The 22,807-nt window shown below is 43.7% G+C and overlaps 1 protein-coding gene across 2 annotated transcripts in view; it reads left to right on the top strand.

Moving 5' to 3' along the window:
* Positions 1 to 22,319, top strand: part of ALDH3A2 (aldehyde dehydrogenase 3 family member A2) — a 48,426-nt gene extending 26,107 nt beyond the window's left edge. The window contains exons 7-12 of one of the 2 annotated variants that reach the window (XM_040336903.1): positions 818 to 959; positions 3,967 to 4,133; positions 5,796 to 5,895; positions 7,061 to 7,296; positions 17,028 to 17,133; positions 21,144 to 22,319. In XM_040336903.1, the coding sequence (XP_040192837.1) occupies positions 818 to 959; positions 3,967 to 4,133; positions 5,796 to 5,895; positions 7,061 to 7,296; positions 17,028 to 17,093 (711 nt within the window). In that variant the 3' untranslated portion in view covers positions 17,094 to 17,133; positions 21,144 to 22,319. The remainder of the gene's footprint in view (positions 1 to 817; positions 960 to 3,966; positions 4,134 to 5,795; positions 5,896 to 7,060; positions 7,297 to 17,027; positions 17,134 to 21,143) is intronic. The other variant, XM_040336904.1, reaches the window with a different exon arrangement.
* The last annotated feature ends 488 nt before the right edge of the window (positions 22,320 to 22,807 follow it).

Here is a 22,807-nt window from a genome sequence, read left to right as displayed (position 1 = left end):
TCCTATTATCTTCTGCTTTTATTCAATTTTCTCAGGGAAAAAAAGAAAATAGGAGGGGAGGCTGGACCGGCCGGGCCCAGGTGCTTAGTCCTCTAACATGCTAACAAATGACACCAATCCTTGATAGAGGAGGGCTGTGCTACTGAGGAGAGATGGGCTCCTAGTGGCCTACCCCCTTGGGTTCTTGCTGCCTTCTTTGGAAGACACACACCCAACAGGGGGATGACTGTTGTATATGCCATGTATAATGCTGTGTGTTCTATGTATATAAAATTGCAACAACAGGATTTTGTTCTTTGGGGCCTCTGCTAAAAAAAATATAATGTTTTGGGGGGTTCTAAGAAATGTGCAAGCAAAAGTATGATTTTTACACGTAGGAGAAAAATGTCAGAATTGGGCGGAAAGTGGTTAAAGATTGTGAAAACATACCAAAGTACCGTTTTTATATTTAGTATGTGTCGCAACATAGTTACAATCTCATGTACAACATCATACAGCAAAATTCCACAGGGTATAAACAAAGGTAATATCGAGTATACTTTCCCACACAGCCTTTTCATAGTATTCGCTCTTTTCCTGCTCCATATACCCTCAAGCTCCAAATACTACTGTATTGATCAGTATACCCCAAAAAATCCAATAACTTTAAAATGTTCATATAAATGTAGTAATACTTTGACAGTACTGAACAAAATAAGGGAGGTACAGTATATCAAAATCTTTAAATTCAGCTAACGATTTAAATGTAGATCAACAAATCGAGAATCCTTTTATTTTTTTTGATTATGTTAATTATTAATAAAAAATTCTTGTTTAGGAATATTATGGAGAAAACCCAAAGGAATCTCCAGATTATGAGCGGATCATTAACCAGCGCCATTTCAAGCGTATTCTTGCCTTGTTAGAAGGACAGAAGGTTGCTATTGGAGGGCAACATGAAGAGAATACCTGCTATATTGGTAAGTTAACCTCTTCTCGCACAACCCTGATGTCCCTTTAGGAAGGTCTGTACAGCTACAGGGCAGGAAGGATCGGCCAGTGGCGTGACCACTGTGATTGGCTGTCACAGTGGTTACATGATTTGGAGCTGGTCCCTCTGACTCCGGATCATTATTACATGCTGAGAGCTATCTATGACAGAACGCAGCATTTGGGAGGTAAAGCCCACCCTCTCTGCTGTTGGACATATGTGTTAAGTGGACAGCAAAGGATTAATGATGTTATGCTAATCATAATTAACACATGTGGTAGAGTATTTTAAATATTGCTGGACATCAGTTTCTACTTATGTATAACTATTTTTGAACTGTATATGGTTGCATCCCTCAAAGAGGGTGGATTGTATTGGTTTTTGAAGAATTGAGGGTTGGACACAGCTATGAAAATAAGAGAATGGATATGTTGGATCAGGGGTTGAGGTACAAATGTCTCGACGTGGGAAGAATGTAGTTTTGAAAGGTTACAAGTATCAGTAGGTGTCAGTATGGGGCCTAAGCGCATTACTGTTTGAGGGTTGGGAGCTTGCTACTTGCTTTAATTGAATTAGAAAGTGAGAGGGTATACTAACTTCTTTTTTTTTTTTTTATGATAAAAGTAGTGTAGTAGTGCACCAGTACTGGGATTTTGGAGGGGCATTTCATCTGGTCTGATCAAGCGCCTGTATGCTTCTACCATGGCCAGAGATAAGGGGGAAAGATTTATGTGATTTCCATAATTTTCTTCAGTTTTGAGGTCAGAGTCAATCGCCTATCCAAGGCATCCCTGAAAGAGACCATATCTTCCAGGGGAAGGGCCACATGTCCGACCAGCCTCATCACGGCTTTATCCACCAGAGGAGCCAATTCCAGGTGATTGACCTATTCCTCTTTTTGAAAGTATAAAGCTTCAGTACTTTTGACAGCATGGAGTTCTTTTTCTCCACCTTGCCCCACTCATCCGTGATGACTTCACCCAGCTCAGTAAGAAACTGGCAGTTGACACGTTCCTTCTTCAACTGCTTAAAATACTTCCTCTGTTTGGAAGGGGCAGCCACTGGCTCTTCCCAATTTTAAAGCTTTTCTGATGGCTCTAACCAAGTGGGACAGCAGGGCAAATTCAAACCCCACTCAGGGATCTACTTCCTCTGAGTTACTATCTGAGGGAGCGGCAGATGGGTGGTTTGGTTGAGAGGACTTCCATGCGTTCTGAACTTGTGTCTCCCTCACTGGTGATAGTAGAGACTCTGTAGGAGTTTAATGGGTCTGGCTGGTCTTAATTGTTTTTACAGACTCTTTTAATGACCCTTTTGATCAGGGACTATATACCTGCTGCGAGAGGGCTGGCCACAGGCAGGCGGTGACTTATCCATAGTCCTGGAGGTTTCCATCAGGGCTGAAAGAGAGCAACTGTGTCGGCAAACGCGCACACAAACAGGCTGCATGCACCTGTCCCCTTTACCTGCCACAGAAGATCAGGGGCTTGGGGCAGTTGCCACTTAAGCCTGCAAGCTTTCCCAAGGCTTGCAGGCTTTTCCCCTGTTTTTCAAAAGGCCACTCCTGTGACGTCACCCGCCACGGCGCTAGTGCGCATGCGTAATCGGGCCATTTTGACAAATGCGCATCCCGTGCTGAACTCGCACACGCGCAGAATGGCCGTGGGGATTAACCAGGATGTAAGCGGCAGCTGGAATGCAGAAGGAACCAGCTGCCATGCCTGCCAGCCACGCTGTACCCCGCAGATGTGTGGGGGAAACACAGAGCACACAGGAGGGGAAAACAAAAGCCACAAATACTTCTGCCATAAAAAGAAACAATCTCACCGCTTCTAGGCATGATCACCTTACGTCCGGCCTGGAGATAAACAAGCTGGATTTGGTGGGTGATGGGGCCACCTGCTAGTAGCTAGGCTATCTGGCCAATGTGCCGCTTGCCTGCCATTGGCTAGGCCTCTAGCTTCTTCCAGCACCTCTTCCATATGCCCACTCCATACCCTGCTAATGGAGGGCAACATGAAGAGAATACCTGCTAGGGATTATCGGGAGTACTGCGACTCTTCTTCCCCAGGGTCGCAGCTTGGCCGGTCCTGATCTTAGGAGGAGAATATTTTGGGTAGGAAGACCATGAACTAGGTCCTTTTTTTAAAGAGGGCAAAAAAAGAACACAGCCACTAGCTCGGAGCAAAGATTTATGGGAGTGGAGTCCTATAGGGTAGTAGTAAAGGTGGGGCTAAACCCCACACGTATGCTGCCATGGAGTCTGCCGGGAAAGATTTGTTTCCCTTTTGTCTGTGCATTATAGCATTGCAGTATTTTTGATGTATGTTTTTTTTTATACGTTTAAAAAAAAAAATACCTGTTTTATTGTCCCAATACTAGGCGTTTTTTTTATTTTTATTATTATAATTATTTTTACTGCTTCCTGCATCAAGGTGACATTGTGATATTGCCACCCACAGGCTCCTAATCTTGTGGTAGCCTTGTCGGCATCATATACATGCTTCCAGGCTGAAGAGTTCCATTGGCAGCCTGCAGCATCACAGACATATATGGCTCTTGCCTTGCCTGAAAGTGTTTGATAAAAGCTCCTGTATTGAATCTGAATCAATATTTCAGAGAAAAAGAGTGCATTGAGTTGTCTGTGAGATCCGCATTAGGTTTTGGCTATGGTTTAGACCCACCCCACTGCCCTGGCACCCACACGGCGCACAGAGGGATGTTCATTTACATGGTCGGAGTAAAAACAAATTAAGAAACCTAAGCTTTTTATTGGCTGTTTTTAGATCGAGAGAGATCTATATATTTTTTTAAATATACACTTCTGTTTTGCCCTTGAATGTACTGGGAGGAGCCAATATAATAGTGTATATCCATGTTTTGGAACCATGTGTATACATTTCAAGTTATTGAAGTGGGATGCTACAAAACGATTACTTTACACAGAATTATAGATTTTAAACATTTGAATAAAGACTTTTTTTTTTTTTTTCCAGAACCAACTGTCCTGATTGATGTTAAAGCAGACTCTAAGGTCATGCAGGAAGAAATTTTTGGCCCACTCCTTCCAATTATAACTGTACAAAATGTAGATGAAGCCATTCAGTTCATAAACCAGAAAGAAAAGCCCCTTGCATTGTATGCATTTGCAAATGACAAAAAGGTAAGAAGTCAGCTCAGTTAACAGAAAAAATGCTCTTCTACTAGATCTTAATATATTTAAATGCAAAAGACTGCCTTTCTGTGCTGGATTAGTTTGGTTGTTTAAGACCAAATGTGCCTACAACCAAGCATATATGTATTTGCATGGTTTTTAAAGGGGTTGTAAAGGTTCATGTTTTTTCACCTTCATGCATCCTATGTATAAAGGTGAAAAAACATTTGGCGATTGCAGGCCCCCCAGCCCCCTGGTTTACTTACCTGAGCCCTCGAAAGTCCTGCGTCGAAAACACGCTTAATGTCGGCCCGATCTTCTCGGCTCTTCAATGGATAGATTGATATCAGCACAGTCATTGCTGCTGTCAATCAACTCCAATGACGCAGGGGGCGGGGCCGAGTCCTGTAGTCAGCGGCTATGGACACTGGAGGCAGGACTCGGGAGCACGCTTGCAAGGTAACCACCCTTGGGAGAGCGCTTTCCAGGGGGGGTTATTAGATGCGGGGAGGACCCGAGATGGCTGCCGAGGGACCCTAGAAGATGTGGGTCGGGGCCGCTCTGTGCAGCTGCACAGTGGAGGCAAGTATACCATGCTTGTTATTTAAAAAAAAAAATACAGTCACTTTAAAGTCTGAATAAATGTATGATGTTGCTGCTAAGTGGTAATGTGTACAAAGTCATTCTGTGGCTGCTCTTACTGCCTGCACAAGATGTGGTAGTTTGGTATAAATGCCAGTGTTCTATAAGCACCAAATCTCACCATATCTCTGGATGATCCAGTTTGCAACAGATCAAACTGCCTAAGCCTGAGGTGGGTGTCTTATCTGCATATCTGTGGGCACCTTAAGGCTGGCCATATATTCTTCAATTCCCTTGTACAATTTTCTTTTAGATTTACCAAAACCATATAATATGAGGTCAAACCTAAACACTTTAAATTTGAATGCAATCAGGCAGGCCCTTGCACTACATTGTTGAGGGTAAATACAGGAAATTGAATAAGAAACATGTATGAAGTATGGCCAGCCTTAGTGTGTGAATAGTTTCTTTCCTTCTCACAAACTCTGAGTCTGCCTACTTCAAGCCCTCACCTCTCCTATTGCTTCCGTAAAAAAAAACGAATGATTTCTCGGAGTGGAGGAGATGTATGTACTGTCCCAAGCAGCTTTGTTTGCCAGTATTCTCGCCAGAAGGATGGTTGGGATTAAAGTAATACTAAAGCCTTACATCTTTTCACCTTTAATACATTCTGTGTGCCAATGTACATGTGCCATTAAATGAAGCTACTGTGCTCCTTTTGATGGAGTAGGGAAAGATTAGAACCTTGTCAAATTTTTATCTCTATTTGTCCTAGTGACCATTGTTACAGAGACAGAAAGGAAAGCGAAATCGCAACGTTTACAGTTAATAACAGAACAAGAGGTGGTACAATTTTCCAGTGGAGAGGACCCATGTTCACATGTGTTTTAGTTGTACAAGAGGAACATTTTTGTTGCTTTTCTTCTACTTCCTGTAGCATCTCAGGGAGAGGAAGTTTAAGAGAAATCTCCCCCAATGGGACATAGACAGTAAAAAATAAACTGTCCGGTTATAACTCTTTCCTACCCCCTATCCACGTAATTGTTTTGGCTTCACAATTGCTTTAACAATATATCTTTGTTATTTCAGATCATTAAAAAGATGATTTCTCAAACATCAAGTGGTGGAGTTACTGGCAATGATGTCATTATGCATTATACAGTTGTTGCGTTACCTTTTGGAGGTGTTGGTAAGTACTTGCTATAATGTTTGTTGCTACTATATTTAATTATAGCTGGTAGCAACATCTTGGACTATATTCACATCAGCTTACAAAAGTATCGCTAAGACTGATACCTTGCCTGTAAACCAAAACTGTGATGGTTTTGTGGCAGTTTTTGTCTCCTTCCTTTTTTATTTTTTTTTTTTTTTTTTTAATTTTTCAAAATTGGGTAAAGTCATGGTCTTTTCTCCCTTAAATTGTAATTTACATAACAATGCCAATGACTGATCTATTAGCATCTCATACGCTTTCTTAATGCGTATAGCTATGCAGTGTGCTAAAATGCACTCAAGCTGTATTCTGCACCACAATGTACAGATGCTAATGTTCTGTGCATTGCAAAGCACAATTTTGATCAGGACCTACTGTATATTATAATTAAAATATATAGCCAGGGTAGAACTTGGTGGAATTCGGTTCCACCACCTCTGATTCAGACCCTTGGGATGGGGGCCTGCTCACCACTATCACTTGTAAACACAGAAGTCTGGTTTCTGTGTTTACAAGTGACAGCTCTGCACTCTGTATGTAATGCAATCCTGGTATTTAAGGCCCCTTTAAGACCCTCCTACTGTTCGTGAAATTTGACTGACCACACCTACTATTTGATGTAATTTGGAGGGTGTGTGGAGGGGTTTTGTGGGGCCGTGGTTCCAGCACCTATTTGAGGGGAATAAAAGCCCTGTATATAGCCCTAAGTGAAAACCGAAAATAAATTCACCGTCCTTGCGGTATAATTTTTCATCCTGGGTTCGCTTGGTAAAAAAGTAGTCTAGTGTTCCAGCTACTGCACTCAATCTATAACAGAACATAGAGTGCAAAAGATGTTTTTGTAAATAGTCAAGTTGCTAGTGGTTTATCTACAAATCCGGGAAATTCGCCGCTAGGTATATGTGCTGCTATTGCTGAAACATTTTGGACGTGTTCCCTGCTGACATGTTCATCACATGGCTATTCTACTTATTGGGTCAGTAAACCTGAACAAGCATTGAAGCCAGGAAATCTGGCTTGCCCGCTGGTATACTTGTTCCAGGTCACAGGTTAAATCTGAGCTACTGGACTAAACAGTATGAGCTGTTGATTAATCTCAGTGGTGATTAGTATACATTCATATATTCCCTTTACATTTTAGGACATAGTGGCATGGGTTGCTATCATGGCAAACACACATTTGATACCTTTTCCCATAAGCGGTCATGCCTCATCAAGTCTTTAGGTATGGAAAGTGCAAACAAGCTAAGGTATCCTCCGTATACTCAGAAGAAATTGGATTGGGCCAAGTTTCTACTAACAACCAAGTTCAGCAAGAAAACACTGGGTCTTGTGCTCCTCCCATTGGTGGCTGTGGTGGTAGCTGTCATTTTAAAGGTAAGATTTTAGATTTCTCTGGTAAAAAGGTAACAACTCTTTTACTAAGAATGCCATATTTACACGTCTTTGTAGTCTTGTACTTGTAGCCTGTCTATCTTAACAGTTAAAAATCTAGGCTTCTAACCACATGGCATGCAGGCTGTCGGCTTAAATGGTACGTAAACCACAACAAAAAAGTTTTCCTATTCTATCCCTTTTGGTCTAAGTGTACCACTGGACAAAATTTTACTATACAGTATATGTGAGATGAGTGCAAAAAAATACCAATCTCTCCAGAAACCTCGTCATCGAGTAAACCCAAATTCTGTCTTGGGATGACAACAATGCTTCTCCATGTATACAGTACAGAGAGTAAATGTTGTAACCCTTGAACATGAGATTACTGGCGGAATTACTAGATAAAAGTAAAGGTTAAAAACAAATGCAGCCTCACAATCTATATACTGGGAAGCGAAACTACATAGATAAAAATGTTCAGCTATGCTTTAAATGCTTTTTTGTGTGCAGAAGCTGCTCAAAGCCAGCACTAGGGGGCATGTTTTATTGATGACATACTAACATCTCATTCATACCAGTTTGAGTAGTCCTGCTTTCAAAAAGTGCCCTCCAGTGGCAGCTAGAAAAGGCTTGCTTACCACTGCCAACTGCCTTCAAGCTGTGCTGTTAGAAGCTCATATAACTGGCAGTGATGGTATCTGACCCCAAATGTAAATGCAGCTCTCTTTTTAGTAGGTAGAGGTCTTGTCCTTTTTTGGTATTTTGTCCACTGAGGTTCTTTTATCCAGACCACGAATAAGGGAAGATGTGTCTACGGGACTTAAAGGGTCACTAAAGGATTTTTTTTTTTAGCTAAATAGCTTCCTTTACCTTACTGCAGTCCTGGTTTCATGTCCTCATTGTTCGTTTTTGCTTTGATGTCGCTGTAAATCCTCTCTGTTCTGGACACTTCCTGGTTGTCTGTTTCCTGATCACCACAGTACTGGGAGATTTCTCACGGTGGTGACTAATCAAGGAGGTGTGATTACTGTGTGTAAAACGAAACTGGATTGGTGCTGAGGAGTTTTAGACAAAGTATCACTGCTCTCTATTGGCTGACTGCCCTCTACTGGCTCTCTGTACATCAGAAAACCAGAAAACAGCAAAAACGAAACTAAACTGAAGGCACATTGTATGATTGGTTTGTATCTCTTTTTAATCATTTTTAAAAGGAATCAGTTAACTATTATGTCTCTATACCCTGTAAACCGTCATTTCAGCTAAAAATGTTTTTTCATTTAGTGACCCTTTAATAAATTTACATTTCATGGTGGTCAAGACAACTAGCTGCTGCAGCATATTTTGGTAACATCCCATTTCTCACCCTACCCATCCAGAGCTCCACACCTATAAGTAAACACAGTAAATAATGGGCTTCTTGACACGCTGTTTAACACTGTCTGTTTTTTGCTAATAATTGCAGAATGTTGGTAGAAAGCACTGGGTTGGTGTCACTAGAGTCCACTCGCCTTTTTTTCCCTGTGGTGTCACCCCCTTTTAATGGCCAGATGATTGGTTTCCCAGATACAGCCACAGTTGTTACCATTTGTGCCTTTACCACTTTTTTAATATTACATCCTATTATTCTCCTTTTTGATGTAATGCTTGCCACTACTAACCTTGCCTCTTCTATATTCTATCCTCCTTGTGTTTGTTTGTTGATTGTGTGATAGGGCTGTGGCACAAATGTACCTTTTTTTTACAAAGAAAGAAAACGAGAAAAACTGTAAGCACCATTTGACTGTCGACACAACATCCCTCTGGCATGAATACTGAAAAACTGCACCATATATGGCGTTCTCACTCCTCTAGTAGTCATACACGTATTTGGAGTTTTTAGCATTTTAAGAAAACTAGTGTCCTGAAGGCATGCACACTGAAATCCTGCCTATAAACTCCATGTTTTATGCCTCGTACACACGACCGTTTTTTCCGATGGGAAAACTGCTATGAGAGCTTTTCGTCGGGAATTCTGGTCGTGTGTATGCTCCATCACAGTTTTTCCGATGGGAAAACTGCTGAACAAAAAAAAAAAAGCAGGATCTCTTTCTTTTTTTTTTTTTTTTTTTCTTTTTTTTTTTTCGTCGGGAAAAGATCCTGGCGGGAATACCGTGCATGCGCAGAATCTAGTATGAGACGGGAGCGCTCTTTCTGGTAAAACTAGCGTTCATAATGGAGATATCACATTTGTCACGCTGAAAAGCACAAATCGTCTCTCGCCAAACTTTTACTAACGCAAGGATCAGCAAAAGCAGCTCAAAGGGTGGCGCCGTTGGAATAGAACTTCCTGTTTATAGTGCCGTCGTACGTGTTTTACGTCACCGTGCTTTGGACGTGCGGACCTTTGTCTGAGTGTGTGTATGCAAGGCAGGCTGAGAGGAATTATTTCGGGAAAACTGGTCCTGTGTACTACTAGGCATAACTTCATGATGGGCTTAATTGTAGAGATGGGGGGAAGCAGAAGGGGGAGGATTTATTTTTACATCAAGTATAAGTGAAATGTACCAGTTCCTAAGGTAACATATGCACCAAATACAATTTAAAATATATGCTATACAAGCACATGAAATGCTATTTCCATGTTTTAGTAGATAATAAAAATTCTCTATTTTTGGATACAACATGAGAAATGCCATTTCATGTGCTTGTACAGTGTATATTTTTGTATTTGGTGTATATGTTACCTTAGGAACTGGTACATTTCACTTATACTTGATGTAAAATGTATCCTCACCCTTCTGCTTCCCCCCCCCCCCATCTCTACAATTTAGCCCATCATGGAGTAAAACATGGATTTTCTAGGCAGGATTTCAGTGTGCATGCCTATAGGACACTAGTTTTCCTAAATGCCAAGATCATCAATTAGTGGTTGGCCTTTCATAACGGATCTGTGCAAGGGAACTAGGATGAGCCCCTTCTATTCCATGCACTCCAGTGCCTTGACATCGGAGCCGCTGAAGTGGCGAGCCCTCTTTTTCTTTTTTTTTCTTTTTTTCTTCTTCTTCTTCTTCCAGTCATACACATGTGGAGGAAATTTTCTTTATCGTTACATCACGGGACACAGAGCGGCATTCATTACTATATGGGTTATATGGAGTACCTTCAGGTGTAGACACTGGCAATCTTCAAACAGGAAATGCCCCTCCCTATATAACCCCCTCCCATAGGAGGAGTACCTCAGTTTTTACGCCAGTGTCTTAGGTGTTAGTCATGGTTTAGCTTGCCTCCGCATCCTTGGGATTAGGTGAGCTACCGGTTCTGTCCAAAAAAGCCTGCGCGCTAAAGTGGTCAGTAACCGGACCCCAAACCCTTGGGGTATAGCCCATAATGCTTTCTTTTTAAGAGAGCTGGACCCTGGGCCCAGAACTTAGAAACCTTTGGGGCGCCTAATGTTTTCTGTTTGCCAGGGTGCTGTATGGGCCCAGGACAGTGGATCCTTCATGGAAGAAGAAGGTTCCCAGGGCCTGAAGGTCTAGACATCCCCACGGAGATGGGGGAAGATTGGACCTCTTGCTTGGCAAAGTCCTGCGGCATGGAGCAGGTAAGTAAGGGGAAAAACCTGCGGGGCTTGGCTCTTAGCAAGTTTTTTCTGGGAGGTCACAGGGGACATGCCTAAGGGTTATGCATTGCATCTGGCAAACCAGTCACATATCATGAAGATAGGATGGCTCTATATGTTATAGTTCCCCATAAAAAGTGACCTCCCTGGTAGTGTTGTAAAAGCTGTGAGTGGGGCCTTTTATGTACAAGTGTATGTGTGTGTCAGAGAGCTATGCTTACCTGCAAGCCTCCAGGCGATGCTCTATCCAGTCCTCTCCCTCATGCCTGCAAGGCAGGCAAAACGCTGACCTCCTCGTGTGTTCACAGGCCTGCGGCTGCAGGAACAGAGAGGCCCTTCCTCCCCCCCCCCCCCCCGTCGCGGGCGGGCGCGCGCGCGGTGCGCGTGCACGTGTTATAGACGCATTTGGCGCCGTTTTAGCTGGGGGGGAAGGGCGGGTCAGTGGTTTAAAGGAAGGGGCGGCCCTTCCTTAGATGCCACAGCTCATTCATTTCTCTGGCTTAAGGGAGGAAGGACTGGAGGGAAGCACGGGGCGCTGAGGACACACAGTGGCCAGAAAGAATACTACAGTCTTCAGAAGATTGTGGTTTAGCCTAGGAATAGGCTGGTTTTCTTTTCCATCTCATAGTCTTTTCTTTGGCAATACTACTCAGGGGGATAGAATGTTTTTTCTTGCCTAGATTGAAAAAAAAAAAAAAAAAAAAAAAAGAAGAAAAGTTTTTCTTTGAAAAAAAAAAAAAAAAAAAAAAAAAAAAGTGTCATCTAGGGTAGAGGAAACATTTTTTATTCCCCAAACAGGTGTTTGGGCATTTAACTATTATAAGTCCCAGGTACCAATAAGTAGCAGGTGTACCTCGGTATTGTACCATGGCATCAAGATCAGAGGGTACAAAAGGTGGGGATTCCCCCGCAGAGTCTGAGGTCTCGGATAGAGCTATGCCGCTGCTTTCCCCACAGGGAGCCGTTGGGCCATCGGGGTCTGGGGCTAGAGCTGACGCGAGTCAACCCAACCCTAAGGTGGTCACGGAAGAGGTGTTACTCGCCTCTTTAAATGAGATGCGGAGAAGCATGGGAGAAATGATAGCCGCAGCCATGCGGGGTAGTAAGCGGAATAGATCTCCGTCACCCGTGCGCGGACCCTCGGAAGAGGAGGTCCTTTCCTCTGGGGAATTGGACGACCTCTTGGACAGAGACCAAGTAGGTTCAGGGATCGAAGATCCGGATACAGAGGAGTCTGGGGCAGTCTCCCTGAGGGAGAGCTGGTGGATTCAGGGCTTGACGGACTTGGTCCATAAGGCATTCAACCTGCCTGTACCAGATCTCCAGGTATCGACGGTTTCAGCTTTGGGCTCACTGAGGGCGCCTCAAAGCAGGGCTGTGTTTCCGATCCATCCTCTCTTAGAGGGAGTCTTGTTCCAAGAGTGGAACAAACCAGACAAGGTTTTCTTTCCACCTAAGAAATTTTCTGTCTTATATCCTATGGAAGAAAAGTTTTCCAAGAAATGGGCTTCTCCTGCAGTAGACGCAGCCATCTCATGTGTTAACAAATCGTTAACATGTCCTGTAGAAAACGTACAGGTTTTCAAAGATCCAGTTGATAGACGCTTGGAAGCCCTACTTAAGAACTCCTTCACTTCTGCAGGGGCAGTAGTACAGCCAGCCGTGGCTGCGATTGGAGTCGCTCAGGCTTTATCGGATCAATTTAAACAAAGGCTTGAACTTATTCCTGCCGAGCAGGCAGAAGAATTTTCGGATGTCCCTAAAGCCATATGTTTTACGGTAGACGCAATCAAGGATTCTATCCAACAAGCGTCACGTTTATCATTATCCCTTATCCATATGAGAAGACTCTTATGGTTAAAAAGCTGGGAGGCTGAGCCCCCATGCAAGAAGCTCCTGGCAGGGTTTCCCTTCCATGGAGGACGGCTCTTCGGAGAGGACTTAGATAAATACATTCAGACCATTTCAAACGGCAAGAGTACTCTCTTGCCAACTAAGAAGAGGGTTCAGGGGCCTGCGTTTAAACGACAGTCCTCCCCTGGGCAGGGGCCCTCTAATGCCAAGCAGTATCGACGGCCTCCTGCAAGAACAAACTTCGGCTTCAACAGCAGATCAAGAGGACAGGCTGTTAGGGGCAAGAGGCAGTGGTTTCGCAAGCCGGCAAAACCAGCCCCCAAGTCTACCTCATGAAGGGGCGCCCCCACCCACGAAGGTGGGGGGAAGGCTGCGACTCTTTTCGGAGATTTGGGAAGCCAGCATTCCCGACGAGTGGGTATGGTCTTCCGTGGCCACAGGCTACAAGCTAGAATTCCTAAGGTTTCCTCCTCCTCATTTCCAGGAGTCGAGGATTCCAAACGATCTGGAGAAAGGAGCCGCATTAAAGTCGGCTCTAGATCATCTACTTTCCCAGGAAGTGATAGTGGAGGTACCAGTCCTGGAACAGGGGCTGGGTTTCTACTCCAACCTATTCATCATCCCAAAGCCCAATGGAGATGTCAGGCCAATTTTGGACCTAAAGATGGTAAATGCATACTTAAAAATCCGCTCATTTCGGATGGAATCCGTGCGGTCAGCAGCTGCCACACTCCAAAAGGACGACTTCATGGCGTCCATAGACATAAAGGATGCCTACCTTCATGTTCCAATTTATCAGCCACATCAAAGATATCTACGCTTTATGGTGGCTTCGCGTCATTTCCAATTCGTGACACTTCCCTTCGGGTTGGCTACGGCCCCCCGGGTGTTCACGAAGGTTCTAGCTCCAATCCTAGCCAAGCTAAGGATCCAAGGGGTCACGATCCTAGCATACCTGGACGACCTCCTAGTCATAGACCACTCGTCTCCCGGCTTGGAACGAGCAGTGGCCCTCACGGTCCAATACCTCGAGAGGTTCGGCTGGGTCCTAAATCGAGAGAAGTCAGCATTCCAGCCCACAAGGCAGTTGGAATATCTCGGCATGAGATTAGACACAGAACAACAAGGGGTGTTCCTACCTCTGAGGAAGGTCAAAGCCATCAAGGAATTAATCCTACTGGTTCTAAGCAAGAAAGAACCGACTATTCGCCTATGTATGAGATTACTAGGCAAGATGGTGGCTACTTTCGAGGCGGTGCCATACGCCCAGAGCCACACTCGCATCCTGCAGGCAGCCATCCTGTCAGCATGGAGCAGAAGGCCACAGGCCTTGGATATCCCATTGCCTCTCTCATCAAGAGTCCGACAAAGTCTGTGTTGGTGGTTAGACCCTCAGAATCTACTGAAGGGGAGGTCTTTCAGCCCAGTGGCTTGGAAGATAGTGACCACAGACGCCAGCCTGACGGGCTGGGGAGCGATTGTGGATGGTTCCACTCGCCAAGGTATTTGGACAAAGCCAGAGAAGCTTTTACCCATCAACATCTTGGAGCTCAGAGCTGTTCGACTAGCCCTCAGGGCTTGGACGTCGAAATTGCAGGGGCTCCCGGTGAGAATTCAATCAGACAATGCCACGGCAGTGGCATACATAAATCACCAAGGGGGGACCAGGAGTCAGGCCACTCAGAGAGAAGTGAGCTTGATTCTCCTATGGGCAGAGGCTCATGTGCCCTGCATATCGGCAATATTCATTCCCGGAGTGGACAACTTTCAGGCGGACTTCTTAAGCCGCCAGACTCTATGGCCGGGGGAATGGTCTCTGCATCCACAAGTCTTTCAAGCACTCTGCCAAAGATGGGGAGTGCCGGACGTGGATATCATGGCATCGAGACTCAACAAGAAACTAGACAGGTTCATGTCCCGCTCAAGGGATCCGATGGCCTGCGGAACCGATGCGTTGGTTTGCCCTTGGCATCAGTTCAAACTTCTTTATGCGTTTCCCCCGCTCCAGTTACTACCCCGCCTGCTGCGCAGGATCCGGGTGGAGCACATACCAGTCATCCTGGTAGCTCCAGCATGGCCCAGAAGGGCATGGTACTCACTAATCTTAAGGATGGTAGTGGGAGACCCTTGGACTCTTCCTCTACGGCCAGACCTGCTATCGCAAGGTCCGATCCTCCACCCTGCCTTACGGCATCTAAATTTGACGGCCTGGAAGCTGAATCCCTGATTCTCAGGGGTAGAGGTCTGTCTCAGAAAGTAATCTCTACCCTAATCAGAGCCAGGAAACCGGTCTCTAGGGTGATTTATTACAGGGTCTGGAAGGCCTATGTAGGCTGGTGTGAGTCCAAGCGATGGCTTTCTCGCAAATTTACCATCGATAGAGTATTAAGTTTTCTCCAGCTAGGAGTGGATAAAGGATTGGCATTAAGCACAATCAAAGGACAGATTTCTGCTCTGTCAGTGTGGTTTCAGCGGCCGCTGGCCACCCACTCGCTGGTTAAGACCTTCCTTCAAGGGGTCTTACGTATTAGACCTCCAGTTAAATCCCCGCTTTGTCCGTGGGATTTAAATCTTGTTCTGTCAAGTTTACAGAAACAACCGTTTGAGCCGTTGGCTGATATTCCTTTGGTTCTACTGACAAGGAAGTTAGTATTTTTGGTTGCCATAGTTTCCGCAAGAAGAGTTTCGGAGCTGGCAGCCTTATCCTGTAAGGAACCATATCTTGTTTTTCATAAGGACAGGGTCGATTCTCCGCCCTCATCCTTCCTTCCTTCCGAAGGTCATATCCAGTTTTCATTTGAACCAGGATTTGGTATTACCATCCTTCTTCCCTAAACCTACTTCCAGAAAGGAAGGGTTGCTGCATACCTTGGATATTGTCAGGGCCATGAAGGCCTATCTTAAAGCTACAAAGAAGATCCGGAAGACAGATGTGCTGTTCATTCTACCGGATGGGCCCAAGAAGGGGCAGGCAGCTGCAAAGTCCACCATTTCTAGGTGGATTAAGCAATTAATCACTCAGGCCTACGGCTTGAAAGGGTTGCCTCCTCCAGTATCATTAAAGGCTCATTCTACTAGAGCCATGGGCGCCTCCTGGGCAGCACACCACCAGATCTCTATGGCTCAAGTTTGCAAGGCGGCAACCTGGTCTTCTGTCCACACGTTTACAAAATTCTACAAGTTGGACGTAAGAAGGAATACTGATACTGCCTTCGGGCAGGCAGTGCTGCAGGCTGCAGTTTGAGACCCTCGGATTCCGGGGGCTCCTCTTTTTTTGAGTTAAATTTAAAATTTAAGATTATTTTTCTCAAATAAGTTGGATTTATTATGATTTGAGTATATCTCTAAATTAAATCCTTTTGTCTTGGAGATGTTCTCCCTCCCCTCATTGTAAGCATTGCTTTGGGACATCCCATATAGTAATGAATGCCGCTCTGTGTCCCGTGATGTAACGATAAAGAAAAAGAGATTTTTAATACAGCTTACCTGTAAAATCTTTTTCTTGGAGTACATCACGGGACACAGAGCTCCCACCCCTCTTTTGAGGACCATTTTGGGAGGCATACTGCTTGCTACAAAACTGAGGTACTCCTCCTATGGGAGGGGGTTATATAGGGAGGGGCATTTCCTGTTTGAAGATTGCCAGTGTCTACACCTGAAGGTACTCCATATAACCCATATAGTAATGAATGCCGCTCTGTGTCCCGTGATGTACTCCAAGAAAAAGATTTTACAGGTAAGCTGTATTAAAAATCTCTTTATTTAGGAGTCCTACTTCCTTCTGAACATGTCTTGGCTAATGGAATACATACCACATGGCCTTTCACGATTTCAGACTGGGCGGGGCACTGACAACAAACTATTTTGGGTGCATGGTTTAAGAGCTCAAATAATAAATATATTGGCAGGCCTCTCGGCTTCATAAGATGAAACCAAACTTTCCATTTTATATATCGGTTATATTTTGAAGGCTAAACAGCTCTGGTTCTAGAAACTGTAAACGTTTTTTTCTTTAGCCTGCAGTTCTACAACATGGTAAATGGCAGTGTAAAGACCTATCATTCAGGCTATATATATATATATATATATATGTCATATATGAAACATCCACTTAGATCCAAAAGAAAATCAACACCAAAGGCATGACCATAACAGGCCTGCCACAGGAATATGTCCAGCTGTGGTTGTTATAAGGGGTGCTTGTATCTATTTGTATTGTTTGCCTTTTTTTATGCACATATATAATTCTTTACACTTTTGCCATTTTGGGTTTTCTCAGAAATACCGCTGGGAGTTGACAAGCAGAGGGATACAGCTTGTGCTGGCTTTTCAGAGGCTGTTTTAAACAAGATGGGTAGCAGAACGACATTCTTTGATACAGAAAGGTATGCAGTCCCCAATAAGTGGGAGCATGCCCAGTGTTTGTGCTTTTTCTATGCTACAGGTTTGCAGCTCCCTATATTTAGCTTAATGTGTAAAGTCGTTTAAAAAAAAAAGATAACAAACATGTTATACTTTCCTCCTCTATGTAGTTGGTTTTGCACAGAGCAGCCCGGATCTTCTTTCTCAGGTCCCTCTTTGCTGCTCCTGGCCCTTCCCTTCTATCGAGTGCCAGCAGCTCTCTATGGGGGCACCCGAGCCAAGTCAATGCTCAGTGTATCCATTCAGACATAGAGCCCCGACCTGGCCCCCTCTCTCCCCTGATTGGCTGACTGATTTTGACAGCTGCGGGAGCCAATGGCGCCACTGCTGTGTCTCAGCCAATCGGGAGGCGTGTCCCAGACTGCTTAGATGCTTGTGGACATCGCTGGAGAGAGTTGGGGCTCAGGTAAGTAATTGGGGGATGCTGGGAAGGCTGCTACACACAGGTTTTTTTATCTTGATGTATAGATAAAATTTAAGATGCAAAAACCTTCTGCCTTTACAACCACTTTAGGAATTCTTTATTACTTTCTGTAAAATATAACACTGTAGACTTTCAGATTGGAACTATAGGCAAAATGTTTTATTTTTGGACTAAGGCAGAGTTATAACCCCTGTCCAAATTGTTTCCCACCATCTGTGTCCTATTTCAGGGATTTCCTTTCACTTTCTGGCCAAACAGGAAGTGGAGGGAAATCCCTGCAATTTAAGGGAATCCTTTTATTGAATCAACCCCCCCCCCCCCCCCCCCGTCCCGTCCCCCCCCCCCCCCCCCCCCCCCGTCACCAAAACTAGTGTCTTTATTGGAACATTTCCCCTCTATTACTTTTCTGGGGACAACCCAAAATTTGAAGTTTTCTGTACTTTCCATTTGTCTTGTACTTTTGAAAGTGAAAGGGGAGGCACAGACAGCAATAAAACCTGACAGGGGTTCTAATCTCTCTCCACTTCTTCTTTTTTTTTTTTTAAATAAAGGTTTTGCCTTTAGTTATACTTTTAAATTTAACAGTGCATGTATTACAGTAAGTATTTCCTTCCAATTTATTTTAGAGAAAAGAGAGATGTTAAGGCAATTGTGCTCCCTGATTATGAATGTAAAAAAACACTTGCTGTACATTCCAAGCCGGTCATAGACGGTTTGACTCTAGATGAGAACCATATATGGGCAGGCTGATTGTACCGGAGTTGATCTATCAATAAACTTGGATACAGCCATTCTGTCAGATTCTTCATGCAATTTTTGTCAGCTGCTATAACTGCGAGCAATAATTACTCTGTTCCCCCCTCCGGGAGAACATAACTTTGCTGGAGCAATTTTCTTTCCCGCAACCCATGGTTACAGGAAAGAAAATGTCACCATCTATGACGTGCTTAACCACTTCCATACAGGGCACTTATACACCTTCCCGCCCAGACCAATTTTTAGCTTTCAGCACTGTTGCACTTTGAATGACAATTGCGCGGTCATGCTACACTGTACCCAAACTAAATTTTTATCATTTTGTACCCACAAATAGAGATTTCTTTTGGTGGTATTTGATCACCTCTGGGATATTTATTTTCTGCCAAAAAAATAATCGATCAGCACAAACCCCCCCCACCTGTCACAGGAGCAGCCGATCGGCTCTCCTCTACTCGCATCTGACAGACGCGAGTGAGGAAAAGCCTATTACCGGCTTTTCCTGTTTACATTGTGATCAGCCGTGAGAGACTCTTTACCTTTGATCAGTGTTGCGGGTTGTCAGACTGACACCCTGCAACAACGATCGCTGTGATGCACGCCCCAAAATCCTGAGGACGTCATATGACGTCCACTCAGGATTCTACAACCACTTTGCCAACGTCAATTTGTCATTGGTGTGCGGCAAGTGGTTAAAAAACAGGTATTCTTGGGTGCCAACATGTACCTTCTAGCAGCCCCCCTAGTAGGCCTACCTACTCTCCTCTTCTTTATTTGTTCTTAGCAGGATGGGTGAGTTCATTAACCACTTAAGGACCGCCTCCTGCACATACACGTCGGCAGAATGGCACAGCTGGGCACAAGCCCGTACCTCCTCTTTAAGTACCCAGCTGTGGGTCGCGGGCGCGCGCCTGTGACCCGGTCCGAAGCTCCGTGGCCACGGGACCTGTGGACCCGATCGCTGCTGGAGTCCCACGATCGGTCCCCGGAGCTGAAGAACGAGGAGAGCTGTGTGTAAACACAGCTTCTCCGTTCTTCACTGTGGCGCTGTCATTGATCGTGTGTTCCCTGATATAGGGAAACACGATCAATGATGTGACACGTCCAGCCCCGCCCCCCTACAGTTAGAAACACATGAGGTCACACTTAACCCCTTCAGCGCCCCCTAGTGGTTAACTCCCAAACTGCAATTGTCATTTTCACAGTAAACAATGCATTTTTATAGCATTTTTTGATGTGAAAATGACAATTGTCCCAAAAATGTGTCAAAATTGTCCGATGTGTCCGCCATAATGTCGCGGTCACGAAAAATATCGCTGATCGCCGCCATTACTAGTAAAAATGCAATAAAACTATCAATTTTGCGCAAACCAATCGATAAACACTTATTGCAATTTTTTTTTTTTTTTTCAGGTTAGTCAGCAAAAGAGAGAGAGTGGGATATCTCATATTTTTATGAATGACTGACTCTTTCCCCCCCCCCCCCCTTTTTCTATTGGAAGTCTGTACATTTGATTCACCAGCATTGATGGTTCATTTTGGTTGAGATTTATATGGGGTTCTTGTCATTTTGATATGGTCACCTATCTTGATTATTATTTTTATTCTTTATCTTTATTTTCAGGATGTTTCTTGATGGGGGGGGGGGCGTGGTTGCCCGCTGTGTGTCAATATATTCCATCTTAGTTCTGCTTGGCTCATATATTTTCTTTTTCTGTTATGGTCCCTCTTTTCCTAGATTTTATTACTGTACGATAATATGGATATGAAATAATATTGAGGAGTGACTGTATAATCCTTTTGCGGATTAGATTATTCTGAGGTATATGCACCAGCATTTATGAACTGGGGATAGGCATTTGGTCTTTTCCCTTGTCGCATATTTGTTATTGCATGAGAGTTTTTATTGCATACAGCATTTTTTTTATATGTCATGTTTTATTTTAGGTTGCACTGGGGGTCCTTTTTTTTTCTTTAAATATAAGATTATTCATGTCCTTTATTATTATATATCTTGAATATGTGGAATCCCAAGCAGGGGATGTTCTCCATCTGCTTAATGGTTAAACTTTGGGCTCTAGATGCTTGCCTATGCTTTTCACTATATTACTTGTGGCATGCATGTGTTGTCAATTTGTTTAATCACTCAGGTGTATGTATATTCAGCATTTTAGCTATGACTAAGCACCATGCCTGGTGTGAAACATGTTAGCGGCAGTGCAGTTATTCTGTACTTCCTTCTCACTTAGAGCTCAGAACACACCTATGTTTCTGAATGTTTGGCATAGCGTGTCTCCAGTTGGGGGCTTCTGTGGCTTTCCTTCCAACTCCCATGTCAATATTGTGTCCTACAGTGACAGAGGTTGCCAGGAAGAACCACAATGGCTAGTTAGGAGACACAATGTTTAATCCACTAAAAGTTGTGGATAGTATTGGCACTGGAAGCGCTGCATTTTTCATGTGTATACGTTTTGCCATGTTGCTTTATGATGCTGCTTTTCACTTTCTGCACTGTGGCTCCATATTGTGCATTAGGGAATTTTCTTGGAAGATTGCTGTACATCAGGGGTAGGCAACCTTGGGGCCCGCAAGCTGTTGTGAAACTACATTTCCCACGAGGCATTGCAAGGCTAGCAGTTACAATTACTCTCAGAGGCATGATGGGACTTGTAGTTCTGCAACAGCTGGAGGGCCCCAGGCCAGCAGCAGTGATGTCTACCTTGTATTGTTTCTCGTTAACGGTAGAGTGTTAAGTTCATTTAATTTCTCTAAAATAAGTATTTTGTTTTTCAGGTACTCTAAAAGGAAGCTGGATATGAATTTTCCAAGACATCTATCCCTGCTTATTTCCAGATAATCTATGCATTTTATAGAAGTACTTATTGAGTTTTTTTTTTTTTTTTTTACACATGAATATGGTTTCCTGCGGAACAGTTTCCTTACCTTCTAATAGTCTGGTCTAACATGCTTTTCATAACCTTAGAGGGTCAGTGCACCTAATAGTCATATTTTAGTTTATAGTACTTGCTGGCATTCATTAAGCAGAACTGTAATATTTAAAAAATAAAATACAAACCTGGCTATTTGCTAAGTAAATGTGACATGTGGTTAGCACTTCTGCCTAGCAGCCCTAGGGTTGTCCGTTCAAATCCCAACCTCAGCACAACGTGCCTGGAGTTTGCATGGTCTCCCTGTGTCTGCATGGGTTTCTTCCGGGTACTCTTGTTTCTTCCCACACGCCAAAGACATGCTGGTAGGATCATGTCTAAATTGGCCCTCGTATGTGTATGCTTGCATGAATGTGAGTTAAGAAAATTGGATGGTAAGCTTCTGGAGGGCAGCAACGTGTGTGCGCATGTGTCTTAGCCCTGCACTGACCTTTGCTACATTAGCCTGACACATTACTGCTGTATGGAGCATCTCAAAATTTCTAGTTCCTCAACCTTTTTGTAGTCTCAGTGAGTGAACCTGTGAAGGAAAGTTGGACCTTGGTTTTGATGCATTCCATCTTTAAGAGCTTGTCGCTGGAACCTTTGATAAATAAACCAATTCATCAGCAATATCCATTCCCAAAATGGCTTAGAGCGATTTGCAAACCATTACATATACCCAGTGAAGTGACTGGCCTCAGGTCATACACAGAGATGTGCTGGAACTCTCTTCCCGTCACCAATTATGTATTGAGTCGGGAAAAGCAGAAGTAACTTGTGCAATAAATGGCAGCAGAGACAAATCGCACTCACTGCTTTAGATGGCAACAAGTACAAAGTGTAGAAGGATGTACTTTGTTCATATTTCATGTCTAAGGTTTACAACCTCTTTAAAATGACCTACCCTAAAGATATGTCATATCTTTGTAATATTTTCTTTATTTGCACTTTGCATAACCTCCGGATGTAAAAAACTGCCTTTCTTTTTGATATGTAACCTGTGATTTATTACTAATGGCACAAAAAAAAAAAAAAAAAAGTTGGCCTACCCAGTGGCCAGACCACATTTGCAATTTTGCCATTATTTTTTTTTCTTTAACTTTGCAGCTTTCATACCTACATTTTCTGAAAGCAATAGTACAAAAAGATGGTGCTACTGATTATGTTAGGTCCTGATGTTTTATTAAAGCTTAATTTTCGCTAAAAACCTACCTACAAAAACGATAGCACCTTTTATTCTACTGGTTTTTATCTATCCTAATGGGGGGGGGGGGGGGGGGGGCTTAGGTGAAATGGGTCTAAACAGATGCCTCAACCCTCTATCTCTGCCACCTCAGCTGCACAGAATTGATGAACAGGAAGTGCTCTGTACAGAAGCTTCCTATTCATTCACAACCTGAAGCATAGTAAACAATGCTTCTGTTATGAATAAACACAGTAGGTTATTAATACCATTTTTAAAATGTTAGTCATGGGTCCAGCCAATACTTATTTTGTTTATAAATACATATGGGTAGGTTGAATGAT

Source organism: Rana temporaria, chromosome 2, assembly GCF_905171775.1.
Source record: "Rana temporaria chromosome 2, aRanTem1.1, whole genome shotgun sequence".
Classification (NCBI taxonomy): domain Eukaryota; kingdom Metazoa; phylum Chordata; class Amphibia; order Anura; family Ranidae; genus Rana; species Rana temporaria.
This window is presented reverse-complemented; position numbering and strand designations above follow the sequence as displayed.